Source organism: Notechis scutatus, chromosome 2, assembly GCF_049901735.1.
Source record: "Notechis scutatus isolate UNSWTSFEM ecotype Mainland chromosome 2, rNotScu1.2, whole genome shotgun sequence".
Taxonomy (NCBI): domain Eukaryota; kingdom Metazoa; phylum Chordata; class Lepidosauria; order Squamata; family Elapidae; genus Notechis; species Notechis scutatus.
Window position 1 is genome coordinate 126906350 of NC_142010.1, and position 17482 is coordinate 126923831.

Here is a 17482-nt window from a genome sequence, read left to right on the forward strand (position 1 = left end):
TCCTGCCTACTCCCTCCTGCCAAGGCATCCTACATAAAGGGAAATAAAAGAAATGAAGCCAGATAGTCTGGTACTTTGACACTTCCATGTCATGCTGCCAAAGGGGAAAACTGACAGGACCTCCTCAGGTTTATCTCTGCAATTTTGGTTAACTATTGAGGGGAAGATGAGAAGCTGCCAAGCCAGCATTCCACTTGGAGGACCCGCTAGACCAGCTAAAACACGGGGATTAGGAGGAATGCTGAGGCAAGACAACCCTGTGGATCAATTCTCCTTTTATGGCCCATCCCCAATCTCCACATATTCAAGCGAAAAGCAGTTTCAGAGTAGTTATGTTTACATTATAGCAAGAAGTAATTGGGTTTCAGCTTCTGAAGAACAATGAGCAGGCAATCACAAACTTCAGAGCCAATCTACATTTACATTTTTTTTACATTTGATTTGATTTGTCAATCACTTACAAGATACAGGTATAAGAATAAATATAGTTTTGAATACATGAGATAGATACTTATAAGAAAACATAAAAACAATAGGACAGGGACGGTAGGCACGATTGGTGCGCTTATGCACGCCCCCTACAGGCCTCTTAGGAAGGGGGTGAGGTCAATAGTAGACAGTCTAAGGTTAAAGTTTTTGGAGTTTGGGGAAGAAACCACAGAGTCAGGTCGAGTATTCCAAACATTTGACCACTCTCTTGCTGAAGTCATATTTTCTGCAGTCAAGTTTGGTGCAGTTAACCTTGAGTTTGTATCTATTGTGTGCTCTTGTATTGTTATGATTAAATCTAGGAAGGGTACAAACATTGTGTGGAAGGGCCTTAGTCCAGAAGTGTCTATCTCGTTTACTGCTTCATTTTTCCTGTCATCTCATCCAGCTGGCTGGACTTGAAAAAAACCCGATAGGCACTCCAGTCAAGGAGCTGTGCTGAATGAATGCATCAGTTCTATTCCTACTTTCTAGGAATTTGAGAAGGCACCATATTGGGAGAGGAAGATACCAGCACATGGGCTGAGAGTGAGTGACTGGTCTAAAGTCAACCAGTCGGATTTCATGGCTAAGGTGGGAAAAGAATTCAGTCTCTTGGTTTCTAAGTCAGGACCTTAACTACTGTACCAAACTGGGTGTGTGATCCTTCCAACTCCATAATTTAATGATTCTTCACAAATCTTCATCAACTTAAATTGGCTCAATCACATCTCTATCACATAGACGTTGAAATTACTGATTGCCCTAGTCTGGAAGAAAGTCTAGTTTTATTAATAACTGTATTAAACAGGATAGCTTTTCTTTTTTGCACTTAAGTTGGTGCATTCCAAAAGTTTCTGAAACATTGAGCTTAGGGACATGCATGTAAAAACATTACAGATGTGTATCTGCTCCACATTGCAAACAGACATGAGGACTATAGCAAGGAATCCTCAAGCCTGCTTCAAATTTAACACATGATCAGAAACACACTTCTGCAAGGGTAAAGAACTGGCTGTTAACCAGATCCTGCAGCCTTCAAAGCAGAACACTTGGCAAGCTGGAGAGAAATCGAATGTCTAATCACCTTAAGTTTGGGGCTGGTGGATACTACTTTTTGTTTAGTTTTTGTAATCTAGTTTTATAAAGCGGTGAATCTATTTCACTAGTTTCATAATGAGCATTCCTGTCTCCTGCTCACATTCTGGATTTTCTGCATAAACATGTACAGGTAGTCCTTGACTTATGACCACAATTGAGCCCAAAATGTCTGTTTGTGAAGTGAGTTTTGCCCCGTTTCTTACCAGTTGTTAAGTGAATCACTGCAATTGATAAGTTGTTAAGTTAATCTGTCTTCCCCATTGACCTTGCTTATCAGAAGGTCACAAAAAGGTTGGGACACAGCAATGTAAACATGATCCAGTTGCCAAGCATCTGAATTTTGATCCAATGATTGAGGTCGTAACTGTGAAAAACAGTCCTAAGTCACATTTTTCAGAGCCATTGTAACTTTGAATGGTCCTTAAATGAACTGTTGTGAGTCAAGGACGACCTGTATACGTGCACACATACACGTGTTCTCTTAAGCAGCAATTCCCCAAAACAAGAAGGTGGTAAAACTCAGGATTGGGAAACTTAGAACCACCAATGTAAAATTGAGCATAGTTCCATATCACAATTCGGATTGGAGTCAAGACTGGAGTAGTTTCGGAGTAATTAAATCAAATTATGAGAAATGTTGTTTATCCCGAGGGCCTCTTATGAAAGCAGAAGGTAGCCATTTAAATATCCCACAGTGCTGCAATTAAACTAGCTCTTCTGTCTAATCAGGGGAATCCAAGGCCCAAGAGTCTTGTGGGTCCAGATGGCATTTTCATTCAGCACCCCTCCATATGATGACCTCTTTCAAGTTCCCTTGATTTCCTATTCTGCTTCCCCTGTCAATTGGTTTAAGACAGTCCAATTATTTACCTTCCTATGGAACAGCTTCTGTGCATGACAGTGATAAAGCTGCGTGGCACTGTGGAAATGGGGAACTACCAGGAAAAAACAGTTAATAATGTGTTTTTAATATAACAGTGCCAGTAGTAGCTGAATGAGGGATCAAAGAGAACTCCATATGGAGTATTGAGATTCAGTGTGGACCAAAGCCAGATGCTGCTTTAACTGGGATGCAGAACATAAGGCAGGTGTGATGAACTCCAGAGCGAACACTTTCTTTCATCCATTCACTTGAATATTAGTGGAGAAAGGCAGATGAAGTACAGAAGTTTAGCTACAGATTCCTATTTAATTCTGCAGAAGTAGCCACTTTGTCCTGCCCTTTTTATATTGTTTTTTTTTTTTAAATAAGAGAGTTGCCCCAGGGGACACCAGGATGATCAAAGCCTTAGCAGATTGTAGCAACACACTTTTTCCCTTCTGAAAACAAGAGATGGGTAGAAACAGTGATAACTTTTTGTCTGCATAGGGAACCCCCAAAACATGAGCTTAATTCACCCCCAAGAACTGATGTAAAGAAGACAAACTGAGAAACACAAGTGTATTTGTGTTAAGTTTTATAAACAGGAACAGTTATAAAACAGTAACAAACATTTCATAGGAAACAATCACAATAACAAAAAGATTTATCGAACAAGATTTGAACCTATGCACACAGAGTGAATTTGGGTAAAAAAAATAAAATCAGGATTTGAAAATCAGGTGAGTTAGCTTACCCAGTTAAGAGTTCAAGGGTTAGGACTTATTTTTTTTTATTTTTAATCCTTATGTACATGTTTGTAAAAGCACCATTGTCAAGTTAAACTTGGAATCATTCCAAAGCGTGTATGGCTCTATACATGCTAGAAAAGGCACTCCAAATAATAATAACAGTTTTATTTGGCATTCACTCCTTTGGGGGTTACAAGGGTGGAGGAAGTGCAATCACTTTCTTGCTACATCCCAGTTGGTTTCTAGTCATCTTCACCAACTTAATAATGGTGAACATTTCATGAAAGTAGCCTGTTCTGCAAATATAAGCTCCGCCCATAAATTTTATAACCTGCTGGTTAGATTTTACCACAACAGAGATTAAGAAACCTGTGGCTCTCCAGATGATGGACCACAACAACCGCCATGTTTTGATGGCGATTTAGATCAAAATCCAATAGCTGAAGGACCACAGAAGACCCATTCTATCCACAGACACAATCATGCCATTACCCTTCCATTCAATAAGGTAGACATTATGGCACGGTCACGTCTGTGGAGGGAATAGGGAAAGACTGGGCTAGTAAAAATGTTGCTACTCTTCCTGTTGGCTAGAGTTAGCAATCTTCAAGAGGTGATTTCTGACATACGATCTTGTGCAACAAGAGTGACCCAAATAGTTTCAATCATAACCTTAAGGTCAAATAGATTTCAGTGAGAAAGCTGACGTCTTGTGAATACTTTTTTTTTAAAAAAATGCAGTATTTCACTTTGAAATTGCTGGGGACCTTTATAGAATATTCTGGGCACCACAGGTGACCATAATTATGGCAAGGGTGAATGTCCGACTATGGCTTTGAAGGGTCCATCCTGGATCTCAGATTAAGGAGAGGATAGAAGAGCAGCTTTCCCTTCTTGAGACAAACAACCTTAACTAGAGAAAGGATAAACTAAATACAATAAATTTCTCGTACAGCATATGTACCAAAAAAAGGCAACATCTTGAAGGAGAAGCACCGCAAATCAGAACATGTATGCCATGCGTTTCTATTGCAACAAACCATCGTAAGCTACCTTGATGTGGTTGTATTGTACCCCTGAGTTAAGTTTCTACAAAGGCTGAAAGATGCTTGCTTCAGATTTGCTGCAAAGTAGAGCAAATTGCCTTCTCAATCCAGAGGAGGATCCAGCTATGGCTTAGCATTCAGACAGGGACAAAATCAGCTTCAAAGATGGTGACAGACATCCCAGACATTAATCCATTTGTTCCGGCAAAATTTGGAGGTAGCTGTCAAGATCTTCTAAAGAAAACTGCCTTCGTTGATAAAGTGGAAATACATTAATGTGTGTTCCTTAAATCCTTTCTCTTCTCCTTCTTTAAGTCATCCGTGGCCCTTCCCAAAGAGAGGAAAGGAGACGGACCCATCTGCTTTGGACACTTGAAAAAAATATATATAGCGGGCTACCCAAAGATGTTTGCAGACAGGAGGAAACATATTAAAGAACCCTGGGCCGGCTTGTGCTCTGGCTCTGCTAAAAGCAGAAGGGGAGGAAGACAACGCAGCAACATCCCAAGCACACACATATATACCTACGCATCCTTCAGAGGCAACCTTGTGGCGTGGTGAGGGGGACGGTAGAGCCCGAATCATAATCCAGATCCACCGTGGTGTGAGCACTTGTGCTGAGGTTGCTCAAGGAGGTGCCGGTTCCCAAGTGCTGACGGTCCCGCAGACTCTGGATGTAACTCTTTGGGGAGCAAGCGGAAAATGAAGATTATGAGATTACCTCAGGGAAATGGGAATCATGTATTCTCTTCAATGAGTGGGTACTGGCAGGGGTGTGGGGGTGTCGCATTAGGAACTCGCTCACATTTTTTAAAAGCACCTCACTCTAGCCCAGGGGCCTGCAACCTTAAACACTCAAAGAGCCATTTGGACCTGTTTCCCTCAGAAAAGTGGGAAAAAACACCAGGAGCCAATAATTTAACAACCGGTGTGACTAGGTGGGCGTGGCCAACTCGACGTCACTCACTCCCACCCAGTCACCTCCTGCTCTGGAATATGGAGCGAGTCTCCATCCCCCGCCATCCCCCTTACCTTCTTAGGCCAGGCAAGGAGTGGCGGGGAAGGGTGGGGTGGGACCAGTCGGTGGTGGGATCAGCCGACAGGGAGTCACAGCAGAGGGCCGAGAGAGCTGCATGTGGCTCCAAAGCCGCAGGTTGCAGATCCGTGCTCTAGCCACTTTTGATGTGAGGAAGGGCCTCCAAAGGCAGAACAATAGGATGGATGACGTGATTACAGGTAGTCCTCGACTTATGACCACAATTGTGCCCCAAAGTGAATTTTGCTCCATTTTACGACCTTTCTTGTAACAGTTGTTAAGTGAATCACGGCAGTTGTTAAGTTAGTAACATGGTTGTTATGTGAATTTGGCTTCCCTTTTGACTTTCCTTGTCAGATGGATACAAAAGGGGATTGTATGACTCCGGGACATTGCATTTTATAGGGTGTGTCAAATTTTTCGATGTTCACATTTCCAAATTTTAAGGGGTGCTCAAAAGTTGTGACATGCCTTGGGGATTGTAAAGATATTTTGGTTACTTTAATATAATTTAGATGTGGTTGGTAAGTAACTGCATAAATATCGTAACTTTTTAATATTTTGTTTGCTTTATTACTGCAACTGTCATAAATATGAACCAGTTGCCAAGCCTGTTGATCACATGGTCATAGGGATGCTGCAAAGGTTGTGACTTTTTTTCGGTGCTGCTGTAACTTCAGTCACTAAACGAATGGTTGTAAGTCGAGGGCGATCTTTATTATTTATTAGATTTTTATCCTGCCACTGTTAATTTATAAGTATTTGTGGTGGCAAACATATTGTACTTAATACTCCTTCCTCCTCCTATTTTTCCCATCCCTGTGAGGGAGTTTGGGCTGAGAGGGGCCGGGCCAAGGTTTCTTTGTATCAGATTCCTGGGATCTGTCCCAAACATTCAGTAGTCAAAAAACACTGTGGTGCTAAGTAAAGCAGGGAAGTGCAGTACGTCCTGAATTCAAAACAGAAAAGTCAGAATTCCTTCTTTCAATGCATTGCCGACTATGTGGCAGTCACCATCAATCTCAGACGGAGCTAAACGGAGATTAGACATGAGCGGCGGAATATGCTTCTAATATGACTATCTCATAGCAAATTGCCTGTTTATTTATTTCAAAATTCGATAGACTGGTTAGTCTAGGGGGCTCACATCTCCCAAAACATGAATGAGTGATAAAGATTTTGCAGTTTTAAGCAAACAAAGCCCTTTTGGCTCTTCTAACTCTTAAGGTTCCACTATGAGTCCAAATATTACTTTGTTTCCAATCAAGCAAGGAGAGAATTTAGTCAATCTGTTCAGAAGGTCCTCTGGGCATAACCAAGAACGCTTTGGTGCTCCTGGTGGCAATTTTCCCAGAATGGAGAGAACAGAGACCCTCCCATTCAAAGGCCCTTGGGTTAAAGAAGGAAAGAAATGTTTCCCTCCTGCGAAACACTTGGTGCTAAATAGCCACCTTGCACATTAACCCTCTTGACTGACGAAGTATTTAAGAGCTGATTTGCTGCTCTTCAAATCAGGAATACTTCCCAAGGGTCTTATATAATATTTGAAAGCCAGCCCCCATGTCTTATTATAGCAGCATACAATGAATGAAAATATGGAATGATTTTGATACATTTTATGCTGCTATAATAAAACATGGATGCAAGACAGTTATCAGTTAAATCAGCTTCTGCATAAAGCTAAGGTGTGCGTGTATATGCATACATGCAAGCATAGATGTACAGTACGAATATGTGAATCTGTATATATGGAAGGCACATTGCAGCACAAATGGAAAAAATGAAATAAAAATCTGGGCGAGAAAGTAGATCTTCTGGGGCTGCAAAGGCAATGAAGAAGGAGCCAAGCAACTCTTCATAGGAAAGGGATTCCCAAACAGGCCCAAAAGTTGATCACCGTTATCATTTTGGCACCCCAAAGCCATTCTGGAGAAAGCTTGGGAGGCTCCAATGGCTGAGATGATGGGATTGGCTTCCTAGAAGCTCAGCGATGAAGGGGCTGAACAGCCACTGGTCACAGCTACTCACTGGTGCGAGAACGTCTCCGGCACAGCGTTTGATGGCACTGGCCTTGTTCCGGTAGGAGCCTTCATGTGGAGCTTGGCACTGCCTCTTTTTGGCTTCCCGCTGTCGAATCCTTAAGAGTTGCAATTGCTTCTGGCGCCGATTCAGGACCACTGGGCCATAGAAAAGAGATGTGAGACTGGAGGATGGAGACTTAGCTTAAAATCCCGCATGGCACCAGCCTAGCCCAGCCCCATTCTGGGAGAAAAAGATAGCCTGAAAGAGAAGCTTTGATTCAGACACTATGGCCTCTGTCTGAAAAACTTCTGGAACAGGGCAGGGGAAAGATGCAGCGCTGAGAGTTTGTCTTGTCTCCTACTCCTTCCTTCCTCCATCTCCTTCAAGATCAGAAAGGCTAAAAATATATATATTCTGTGGTTATTATGCTACATAATGCCATATACATTCTTAAGATTCTAAAAATCTCAGCTTCCTTATAGGAGAAAAGGCAGAAGCAATTATCTTCCCACCCTCCTCCAATTAGCTACATATTAATTTCACCTCTCCCCCCCCCCCACAATACTGCAATGGTAACCTCAAAATCTTTACATAATCTTCCTTTATGCATGCACTTACAGGTAGTCCTTGACTTACGGCCACAATTGAGCTCAAAGGGTCAAGTGAGTTTTGTCCCATTTTACCACCTTTCTTGCCACACTTCAGTGAATCGTTGCAGTTGTTAAGCGGATAATGTGGTTGTTAAGTGAATCTGGCTGCTCCCATTGACTTTGCTTATCAGAAGCCATCAGGAAATGTTACTAATGGTGATCAGGTGACACTGCAACCGTCATAAATACATGCCAGTTGCCAAGCATCTGAATTTTGATTACATGTCCATGGGGATGTTGCAACAGTCGTAAGCATGAAAAATAGTCACAAGTCTTTTTTTTTTCCAGTGCCTTTGTAACTTTGAATGGTCACTAAATGAATGGTTGTAATTTGAAGACTATCTGTACTTATTTCACTTTTGTTATATCATGGGTAAGGGCCAGATAACAAACTATCAGTCCATTATAGCATATCATGTTTGCATAATGTGACCAAAGAGCTGCATGTACTCTAGGTGTGTTATGACAAGCCATAAATATACTGTATGTATACATACAATATAAAAATATATACATACAAATGTACAGGTAGTCCTCGACTTACAACAGTTCATTTAGTGACCATTCAAAGTTGCAACAGCATTGAAAAAGTGACTTCTGACTGTTTTTCACACTTATGACCGTTGCAGCATTCCATCGGTCAGGTGGCCAAAATTCAGACACTTGGCAACTGACTCATTATGAAATGACTGTAGTCTCCTGGGGTCACGTGATCTCCTTTTGTGACCCTCTGACAAGCCAAGTCAATGGGGAAGCCAGATTCACTTAATGACTGGGTTATTAATTTAACCACTGCAATGATTCACTTAACAACGGTGGCAAGGAAGCTCGTAAAATGGGGCAAAACTCACTTCACAAATGTCTCGCTTAGCAACCGAAATTTGGGGTTCAATTGTGCAAATTGTGCCTGCAAAGGCGGAGGGATGTATTGAGGGAAACAAATAAAGAGGGAAAGGACAGCAAGACAGAAGCAAGACTTTCTGTCACTCCCTAAGAGCTCCATAGTCAGCTCGGCCTACTCCTTCAGGCAGGGGCAGGATTTCCACTCACCGTCTGTGTGGGAGAAGCCTTCGGCGGTCACTTTCCACTGCAGCAGGATGCCCATCAGGGCAAGGGCAGGCCACATAGCCAGCACTGCCCAGCCGCACCAGCAGAGCAGGGAGGAAGGGGCCAGACGCAGGCGGTCGTAGACATGGTGGCCCAAAGCCAGGTTCTCCACCGCGTAGTCCAAGCAGAGAGTCAGAACGGCAGCCCCAAACACGGCTGTGGAGATCACCGTGAGGACCTTCTGCCAGCGCAGTGCCAAGACGGCACCTAAGAGGGACAAACCCAGCAGGGACCCGGCAGGGACCCATCCGTTGGGCAGTTCGTAAAAAGGCTCGGTGGCTACCAGCCCAGCGGTGGCCACCAGCAAGCCAAGCAGAAGCCCCGTCAGAAACAACCCCACAGAGTGCACCAGCATCGTAACCAAGCCGCACAAGACTCCGATGCCCAGGGCAATGCCAGCGCTGACCTCCAAGCTGAGCTGGGTGTCCAAGATACGCTCCTTGTAGCAAAGCAGAAAGATCACAGCGGAGCCGAAGAGGAGGCCGGAGAGAAACATGATGGCCTTGAAACACCGATACCCTATTGACAGGAAAGAGAGAAATAAGCACGACCAAGGCAAGTGAACGCAGGCAAACCGTTTTATGAATAGGAGGGCAGGTTAAGAGGGCAACTGAAGAAACATTATGTCCAAAAACTCCTGAAGGATCAGTTAATCCTCAATAGTACGAAAGATGACCAAAGAAACCCTTTTGTCATAATTATTTAGAACAAGGGTTTCACGCAATTTGTAATGTGGGCTTGCTTGCTATCATTATTATTACAAAGCAATTTTTGGAACTTGGTGTTATTTGAAAGATATGGAGGACACTGCGCTCACTGGTGCTTGGTTATTTAGCTCAATGGAAGCATGTGTTGAAAAGGGGAAAATGTAATTGATGACTTTGAAACTACAGCCTTTTTTAGTGATTCTTTTCTGGGCTATGGGTCAAGAGAATAAGAATAAAAGATAATCTTTTACTCTCACTGTGCACTCCAAATGAACCACTAGCACTCAGAATGGATAATTTAAAAAGAAAGATGGTTTTGTTTTTCTTCAAGATGAGAATACCTCCAATCCTCACAGTGGAAGATAGGATGGAAAAACTGGTGGAGCCTGCAGAGGTGGTCAAATTTACTGCTTTAATCAAAGAAAACATCTAGTTTTGTTTCTACTATCCTTGGAAACTCCTTCACAACTTGGGTGCTTGGGACAGAAAAAAATAAAAGATTTTTGGGATTTGCTGATCAGGAAAATTTGTTGTTATAGAAATGGCTAGTAAACTAAGTATGTGAAAGTAAAAAGTTGAAGCTGAACCCTATTATTTTTATTCTATTGCACGGAAAAAAGTTGGACCCTTTGTTCTTCTTTTTCCCCAAACCCATACTTCTCTTTTCCCCCTTTTCCCTTCTCCATTTCCCCACTATCTTCATTTTCATTTATTATAAAATTTAACAAAAATTGATGAAAAACCAAATAAAGACTATCTATTCTACCCCAGCCCATTCTGTGTCTTTCTTGCTTCATTTTGGTTTGCTATATTAACTAATCTGCATCCATTCCCACGTACTTGTATCTAGCTAAAACTCTTATTATTTTCTGAGAGGTAAAGAAATAGTTGTTCCCACTCTTCTTCTGGTTCCTTTCAAGGTGGATATGAAGCACACTAAAAGGCAAGTCTTCCACTCCAACAGAAGAAAATATTTGTAGCTCAGAGTTGAACTGTGGGGCCCTTGGTGCTCTCAAGAGCTTGATTTTTTTTTTCTTGCAAATGTTTCATGACCCAACTAAGTAACATCATCAGTGCTAGAAGGAAACGGGGTTTGTTCTAGCACTGATGATGTTACTTAGTTGGGTTATAAAACAACTGCAAGAAAACAACCAAGGTCACAGAGCACCAGCAACCCCACACTATTACTATCAATTCAACAAACTTTTCAGAAAGTGCAAGACAGTCTCCAGCTGACTAAATTTTGGCCCTAAAGCAGGGGTGACAAAACTTGCGGCCAATGGACCAGATGTATCATGCACTGGCTATGCCTACCACCATTTTAGCAAAGGAGGGGAAAGTGGCGATATCCCTTTGACATCCCTGGCCTAAAGCTTCCCTTCCTTATGAGAGGAAGGCATGAAATCATGGAGAAAGCACAACCTTAGACTCCTTCCCCAGCTGTTAGTGATGCTTGCTGGGAATTCTGGGAGTTGTTTTCCTAACGTGTCAGGCAGCAACTCTGCTAACATAGATTCACAGGTTCACTGGCAGGCCAGGGAAGAATAATTTCAGTGATTGGAAAAATAATACATGAACACTGGAATCAAAAGTTTTGCTTTGTCATCTTCTAAGCTGTGGTAATATATCTGATGCCCAACACAGGGAGATCTATCTGATAAGCTAGTTAAAATATTTTGCCAATTACTTGTAAATAATGTGTGCATCTCAAGAATATGCGTATAATGCTGCAAAAACTGTAATTCTGAAATTGTTTTGGACCTGGAGCAGCACAACACATCAAGCTGGAGCTTCTACATATATATAAAAAAAGTTTCAGTCAACAGGAAAATGTACATCTTGCCTTTCGGAAGTGCCATGCAAACTTTCTGCCTTCCTGCTCTATAGAAAGGCATGTGTTCGAATCATGCAATCCTTATTACCCAACAAAAATGTCCCCTTCCCCTTTACTCACCGAAACAGCAGTAAGCCACTCCAAAAATGCAGCAGAGGGCACAAACCACACAGGGCACCACTTCATAGTGCCTTTCTGAAAGGAGACTGCAAGGGTCCAAGGCGGGCTCAGTGGGCTCTGCTGCCCCTTGATTAAAACCCCGGGGATCAAGAGTAACAGCAACCGGTAGCAGCAAGGTCGGATCCATGCTCAGGAGCCAGGAAAAAAATGCTTAGCTTGCCAGAGCCATCCAAATGGGAAAAGCTACCTAGAGAGAGAATTTGGTTAGAGGGAAGAGAATCCTAGAGGGCTCAAATCCACCAAACCCCTCTTCCCAAAGTTGCACAATTAGGACCAAGGCCTGGCTGACATATTGCACCACATTGTAAATTCAATTTGTAACGTAGTCCTCAACTTATAACCGTTTATTCAGAGACTGTTCAAAGTTACAACGGCAGTGAAACAACTAATTTATGACCATTTTCAACATGACCATTGCAGCAACCTTGTGGCCACAGAACTACGATTTGGACACTTGGCAGCTGGCTCCTGTTTATAATGGTTGCAGTATCCCAGGGTTATGGGATCGCCTTTTGCGACCTACAAACAATGCCAGTGGGGAAGCCAGATTCGCTTAACCACAGTGTTACTGCAGCGATTTGCTCAATTGCGGCAAGAGAGGTTGTAAAATGGAGCAAAACTCACTTAACAACTGTCTTGCTTAGCAACATAAACTTGGGGCTTAATTGCGGTCGCAAGTCAAGGAGTACCCGTATTAACTTAGCTTGGTGTGAGAACCCAGCCCCAAATTTTCTTTAGTTTGTTCAGGTCAAGCATTCAAGAAAAACTGAATGTGAAGCTGAGGCTTATCTGCAAAGATGCCCCTAAGCCCTGTCCTGCTTGCTCCATCACTGTCTCCCTTTCTCCTCTGGTGTCCTGCAACCCTTACCTTAAAATATTGGTGGGTTTTTTCACCTCATCCATCATTTGACAGTAATCCCAGGAAGTGGACCCTTTTTCTGAATTTTGGTGAGGTCTTTGGTCTAGGACAGGGGTCCCCAAACTTGGCAACTTTTAAGACTTGTGGACTTCAACTCCCAGAATTTTCTGGGAGTTGAAGTCCACAAGTCTTAAAGTTGCCAAGTTTGGAGACCTCTGCCCCGGGAGGTATTTCCTATTGTGCGCATCATTCTTTCTACCCAATGCCTCTGACAGTCCTAGAAGTACTCAGGGGAAGCAAAGATGCTGGATGCATCTGCAATTTCCACGGTAGGGATTTTGCTATGAACCGCATTTAGCTGACAAAATGTCAAAAAGGTGAAATGAATATGATGAAGTCACAAGCAATTGCCTTGGCATGAGGCACTTGATATTATTCCTAATGCTGGTTCTTCCCATCACTCATATTAAACTCAAGGCAGCTGCATTTTGTGTTTCTTTGCCACTTTCATCTCCCTGTCACCGGCCCGGGTATTGGACACCAGCCCTACAAACCTGGGATATCTGGGGCAGAGAGAAGAGTATGGCTTCTTTACATCCCTAATTCAGTTCCACTTGGGATAGCTAGTTTTTTTTTTTTTTTAAATGAGAGGATAACATTGAAAACAACAGAGGAAAAACAGAAATGTCAAAATGTCCAGAACTGGAAGCTGCCTAGAGTGATTTGAAAGACATTTATATAAATATTTTAAACTAACAAATAAAATGACACCAAAACTTTTATGATGAGGTTTAGCTAAAATGTCAATTCTCCAGCCAAAATCAATGACAAATTATCTAATTTTCTTCAGACTGTTGCCCAAATGCAGCAGTCATTCGTGCTTGTGTTTCTGGAATTCCCAAGCACTGCAGCTCATAGTTAGTCCTCGATTTACAACAGTTTGTTTAATGCTGTTCAAAGTTAAAACGGTGATAAAAAAGTGACATGTTTTTCACACTTACAACCATTGCAGTATCCCTGTGGTCACATGATCAAGATCCAGATGCTTGACATATGAACATAACATATGAATATAAATATGACTGACTCATATTCATGATGGATGCAGTTTCCTGAGGCCTTTTGATCCTCTTTTGTGACCTTCTGACAAGCAAAGTCAATGGGGAAGCCAGATTCACTTAACAACCAGGTTACTAACTTTACAACTCAATGATTCACTTAATAACTATGGCAAGAAAGTTTGTAAAGTGGGGACAAAACTCTCTTAACAGCTGTCTTGCTTAGCAATGGTAATTTTGGACTCACTTGTGATCTTGAGGACTACCTGCAGCAAAAAAGTGGCTGGGAATCCAAGGCCCTATGTCCTAAAGCATGAAAGACACAAGATGGGAGATGGCTCCTGTCACCAAAGAAAAGTGCTGGGCTAGAGGGGCCATTTGGCTCCTCCTGGGTTCAGATGGGCCCAACTGCCTTATGTCTTCACCCCCAATTCCCAAATCCTTCCCTTCTTATTCTCATTGCCCAAGAGTTAAATGGTCCCCACGAAGCAAGCATGAATAATCTCACCACCCCAGCTAGTATTGACAAAACGCCTCACTCTGCGGCCCTCTAACCAAACCTGGCAACGATCGCAGCAAATCTGAGCCAACGTTTATGCATTCAAACTGGAATCTCTCCTCTCATCCCCGTGGAAGTTTATAAGGACATTTAAATTCAACGGCTATTGAAATCTGGTCATCAGCCAGGAGTTTGGAGTCCTATTCCCAGCTCTGTCAGGAAAAGGGGAAGCTTTGTTAATTGGAGCAGAAGGTAAAAGTGGGAGCCAGAACTTCTGGGCTCCCTTCCCAGCTTCAGGGGGGAGGGGGACGGTGTCCACCATTGTTCAGATGGGTCTTACTTAGAGAGGGGAGGAAGGCAAGGAAATGTAGGCAATTTAAAACACTCTGTAATTAAGATGTCCATAATCCAGCATACTACAGCCTCACGGGACCCTTATACCTTATCTTATTTTCCTGCAGAATCATCTCTACTTCTACTCAGCTTTTTCAGCTGACAACTTCACTTTTACTTAACTATTTACTATCCATGTTTAGCATTTCTGTCACTGCTCAAACAATCAGTGCAGACAAACATCGGATCTTCAGCACAGGAGTTCAGGGAACTTTTGAGGGGGCTATATAAAGATACCCTAATCCTACTTCAGCTGCACTTTTGCAAATTAAAATACTCTGTAAAATATGGCATCAGACTTTTTTTGGGGGGGGGGGTCAATCCGGGAAAAACAAATTTTTTTTATTTCTTTTTCAATTTTTAAAACAACCCTCTCCCTCAGAAATGCATTTGCACAGAAGCTCTTAGACTTATAGTAACTTCTTCTGTGCAAGAGAATCAAATAGCTATGGCTAGTTCTGAAGTCTTAGAGCTTACATATTTCATATATAACGATAGCAGATTATTCCTGTCTTAAAATTACTTTTTTTTTCTCCACAAATATCTATCCATAATCATGCAAGGAAAGAATTTCTAAAGTCTACAAGATTACCCCCAAGCCTGGCAAGATGGCATAAAATAAGGGTTTTGTTTTTTTTAAGCGATTGGCCCCACAAATCACACATTTTTCCTTCCAGGAAAGCAAGCACCTCAGAATCCATGTGAGGACAGCAAAAGATTAAAGTTCACTGAATGAGCAAAAAGACAGTATGAAAGTATAGGAAGCATGAGATTATTTGAAATTAAGCTGTGATTCTTACCTAGGAGCCTCAGTTAATTAAGTCAGTACTTAAAACTTCTTTGAGCTGGAAGGCACTGTCTCACACCCATACATCCTCCTTTTGGGGGAACTTTTAGGAGGAGGTCTGGGAAACACATATGTGCCACGTTTCGACCTGCAGCTTCTCCCTACTTTGGCTGCGGGCTTCATGTGCTTGTAAACAAAAAACATCTGCCGAGGTCTCCTTTCCTCCAACCGCGGCTCCTATCCCAGATAGGCGCTGACTTTTAACGGCATGGAATCAAGAGTCCTTGCATCCCTTTAAAATGCCACTCGGCTCCCTTAACGCGCAGCCAGGGAGGAAAAGAAACAGCTGGGGAGGCTGGGAAGGGATGGATTGTTAGTAAACTAGTTAAGGATTAACTAGTAGTAAGGATTGTTAGTTAGTAATTCTCAACTGGTTTTTAGGGTGTGCAGCGAAGTTTTGCTGAACAAAACGCAGAGGTTTTTTTTTGTTTTTTTAACAAAGCAACCGTTACCGTAGCCACGTTACAAACGGGATTATTTATTCGTAAGAGAACGTTTCTTACTGTTGGTTTAAAAAAACGCCTTTGGTTCCTTTTAAAAGTTTAACTCGAAGAGCGCTTTTCCGCGGAGTCCAAGAGAAGCTCCTTCCACCACTGGCAGGCTCCAAATCCGAGCCCTCCACCTCTTGTAAAAGACACCCCCCCCACACACTCTTTCCTCCAGTCACGTGTCCAAGCCCGACTTGGCAAAAGACACCCTACACACGTTACCCGGGAGGAGGATGCAAAAAAACCCTCTTCCCCCGAACTCCTTCTGTCCTCCGAACAAGGAGAAGCCCGGGTCCCTGGCAGGGACAGCGAAGAGGGGAAGGGATCGCCGCTCTTAGGAAGAGCTATTAGGGGTTGATCAACGGCCGTCAGAACTCGCATCCACATCGACGGAAACCCAAGTATAACAAGGTTGGGGTGGGATGGGACGGGGAGGGAGAGAGGTAGGGGAAAGTCCACGCTAAGACTTACCAGTCTGGGGAAAAGTTCCCACCGCCGCGCACAGCCGCGATCGCTCTGCAAAAGCAACATTCCTCCCCTCCACCCCGGTCAGACTCCACCCCTGCCGGAGACTCCCAAGATCGGCCGCAAAGAAAAGAACGAGCCCTTCCCCGGAGGGTCGAAAATGTCCCCCACCCCCTCTTATAGTCGCTGCCCCTCCCGTGGCAAACTCGGCGAAAGAAGTCTTCGCCGCGACAGCTGAAAAGTGACCTCAGGAGGCGGGAAGGAGGGGCTAGCGGAAAAGTTGGCGGGGGGGGTGGGTGTTGGAAAGTGGCTTTTGTGTGTGTGTGTGTGGAAGCGAGGGGTTCGGCGCCTCCTCCTGATTCCTGGGGAGGAAAAGAGACGGAGAAGGAGCCAGGCCAGCTTTTCTCTGCTCTTGAGGGGCGGGGGGAGCCGCTTCTTGGGAGCGATCCGGGGAAGCAGCGTCGGTTGGGAAAGGGCGCCCCGAAGCCAGCCGGGCACACACACACACCCCTCGGCGACCGAGGTGGTTCCTTCCAGCCGGAGAGAATCGCTCGATTGTTTTGCAAAAAAGAAAGGCGCGATTTAAAAGCCGGGCGAGATTTGCGTGCGAAGGAGGGGGAGGCTTTCTGTGCCGGCGGACCGAGCCGTTGCAAGAACGCTGGGAAAGCGGGGCTTGTTCACTTTCCACCCCACCCCGCCCCGCCCCCGTCCCCGCGGCGCTCGCCGTCCATTCTGGCTTTCCTGGAGTTTGGGGGCGGCGTGGGGTGGGCGCGCAAAAGGATGCTTGGCCGCCCACCTCAGCTGCGGGCTTCCCTCGGCACTCCAGCCAGAGTCCTATATAGAAGAACCTCGAACGGGAGAGCGCTCAGCCCGACGGGCTCCGCATCCGGTCTCGGTTTCAGGAATGCGGCCGGGGGAGCTGGCCAGCTGTCGGAGCAGGTGCCTCAAGCCAAGACAGCCTCCGACGCAGGACAAGGGGGTGGGCTAGGCCTGGAAAGGCCGGAGATGGAGGATGCGGGGATTGCTGGGAGGCTGAACCCCAATAATGCCGATGGCCTGATGTTTAAAGGGGATATTGGGCCCCTTTAGATTAGGTCTCCCCACCTTGGCA

General features: G+C 44.0%; 1 protein-coding gene across 3 annotated transcripts; it reads right to left on the reverse strand.

Moving 5' to 3' along the window:
* Nucleotides 1-3914: 3914 nt before the first annotated feature.
* LOC113419388 (transmembrane protein 198-like) lies at nucleotides 3915-16614 on the reverse strand. 3 transcript variants are annotated; one of them, XM_026678725.2, is made up of 5 exons: nucleotides 16378-16614; nucleotides 11703-11949; nucleotides 8985-9560; nucleotides 7291-7439; nucleotides 3915-4908 (listed from the first exon to the last, which is right to left on the reverse strand). In XM_026678725.2, the coding sequence occupies exons 2-5, from the start codon at nucleotides 11887-11889 to the stop codon at nucleotides 4762-4764; spliced, it is 1059 nt and encodes a 352-aa protein (XP_026534510.2). In that variant the 5' UTR covers nucleotides 11890-11949; nucleotides 16378-16614; the 3' UTR covers nucleotides 3915-4761. The 3 variants fall into 3 exon arrangements, with proteins under 3 accessions (XP_026534510.2, XP_087812252.1, XP_087812253.1); XM_087956126.1 differs by lacking the exon at nucleotides 16378-16614 and adding an exon at nucleotides 15922-16023; XM_087956127.1 differs by lacking the exon at nucleotides 16378-16614 and adding an exon at nucleotides 15372-15463.
* Between the last annotated feature and the right edge of the window lie 868 nt (nucleotides 16615-17482).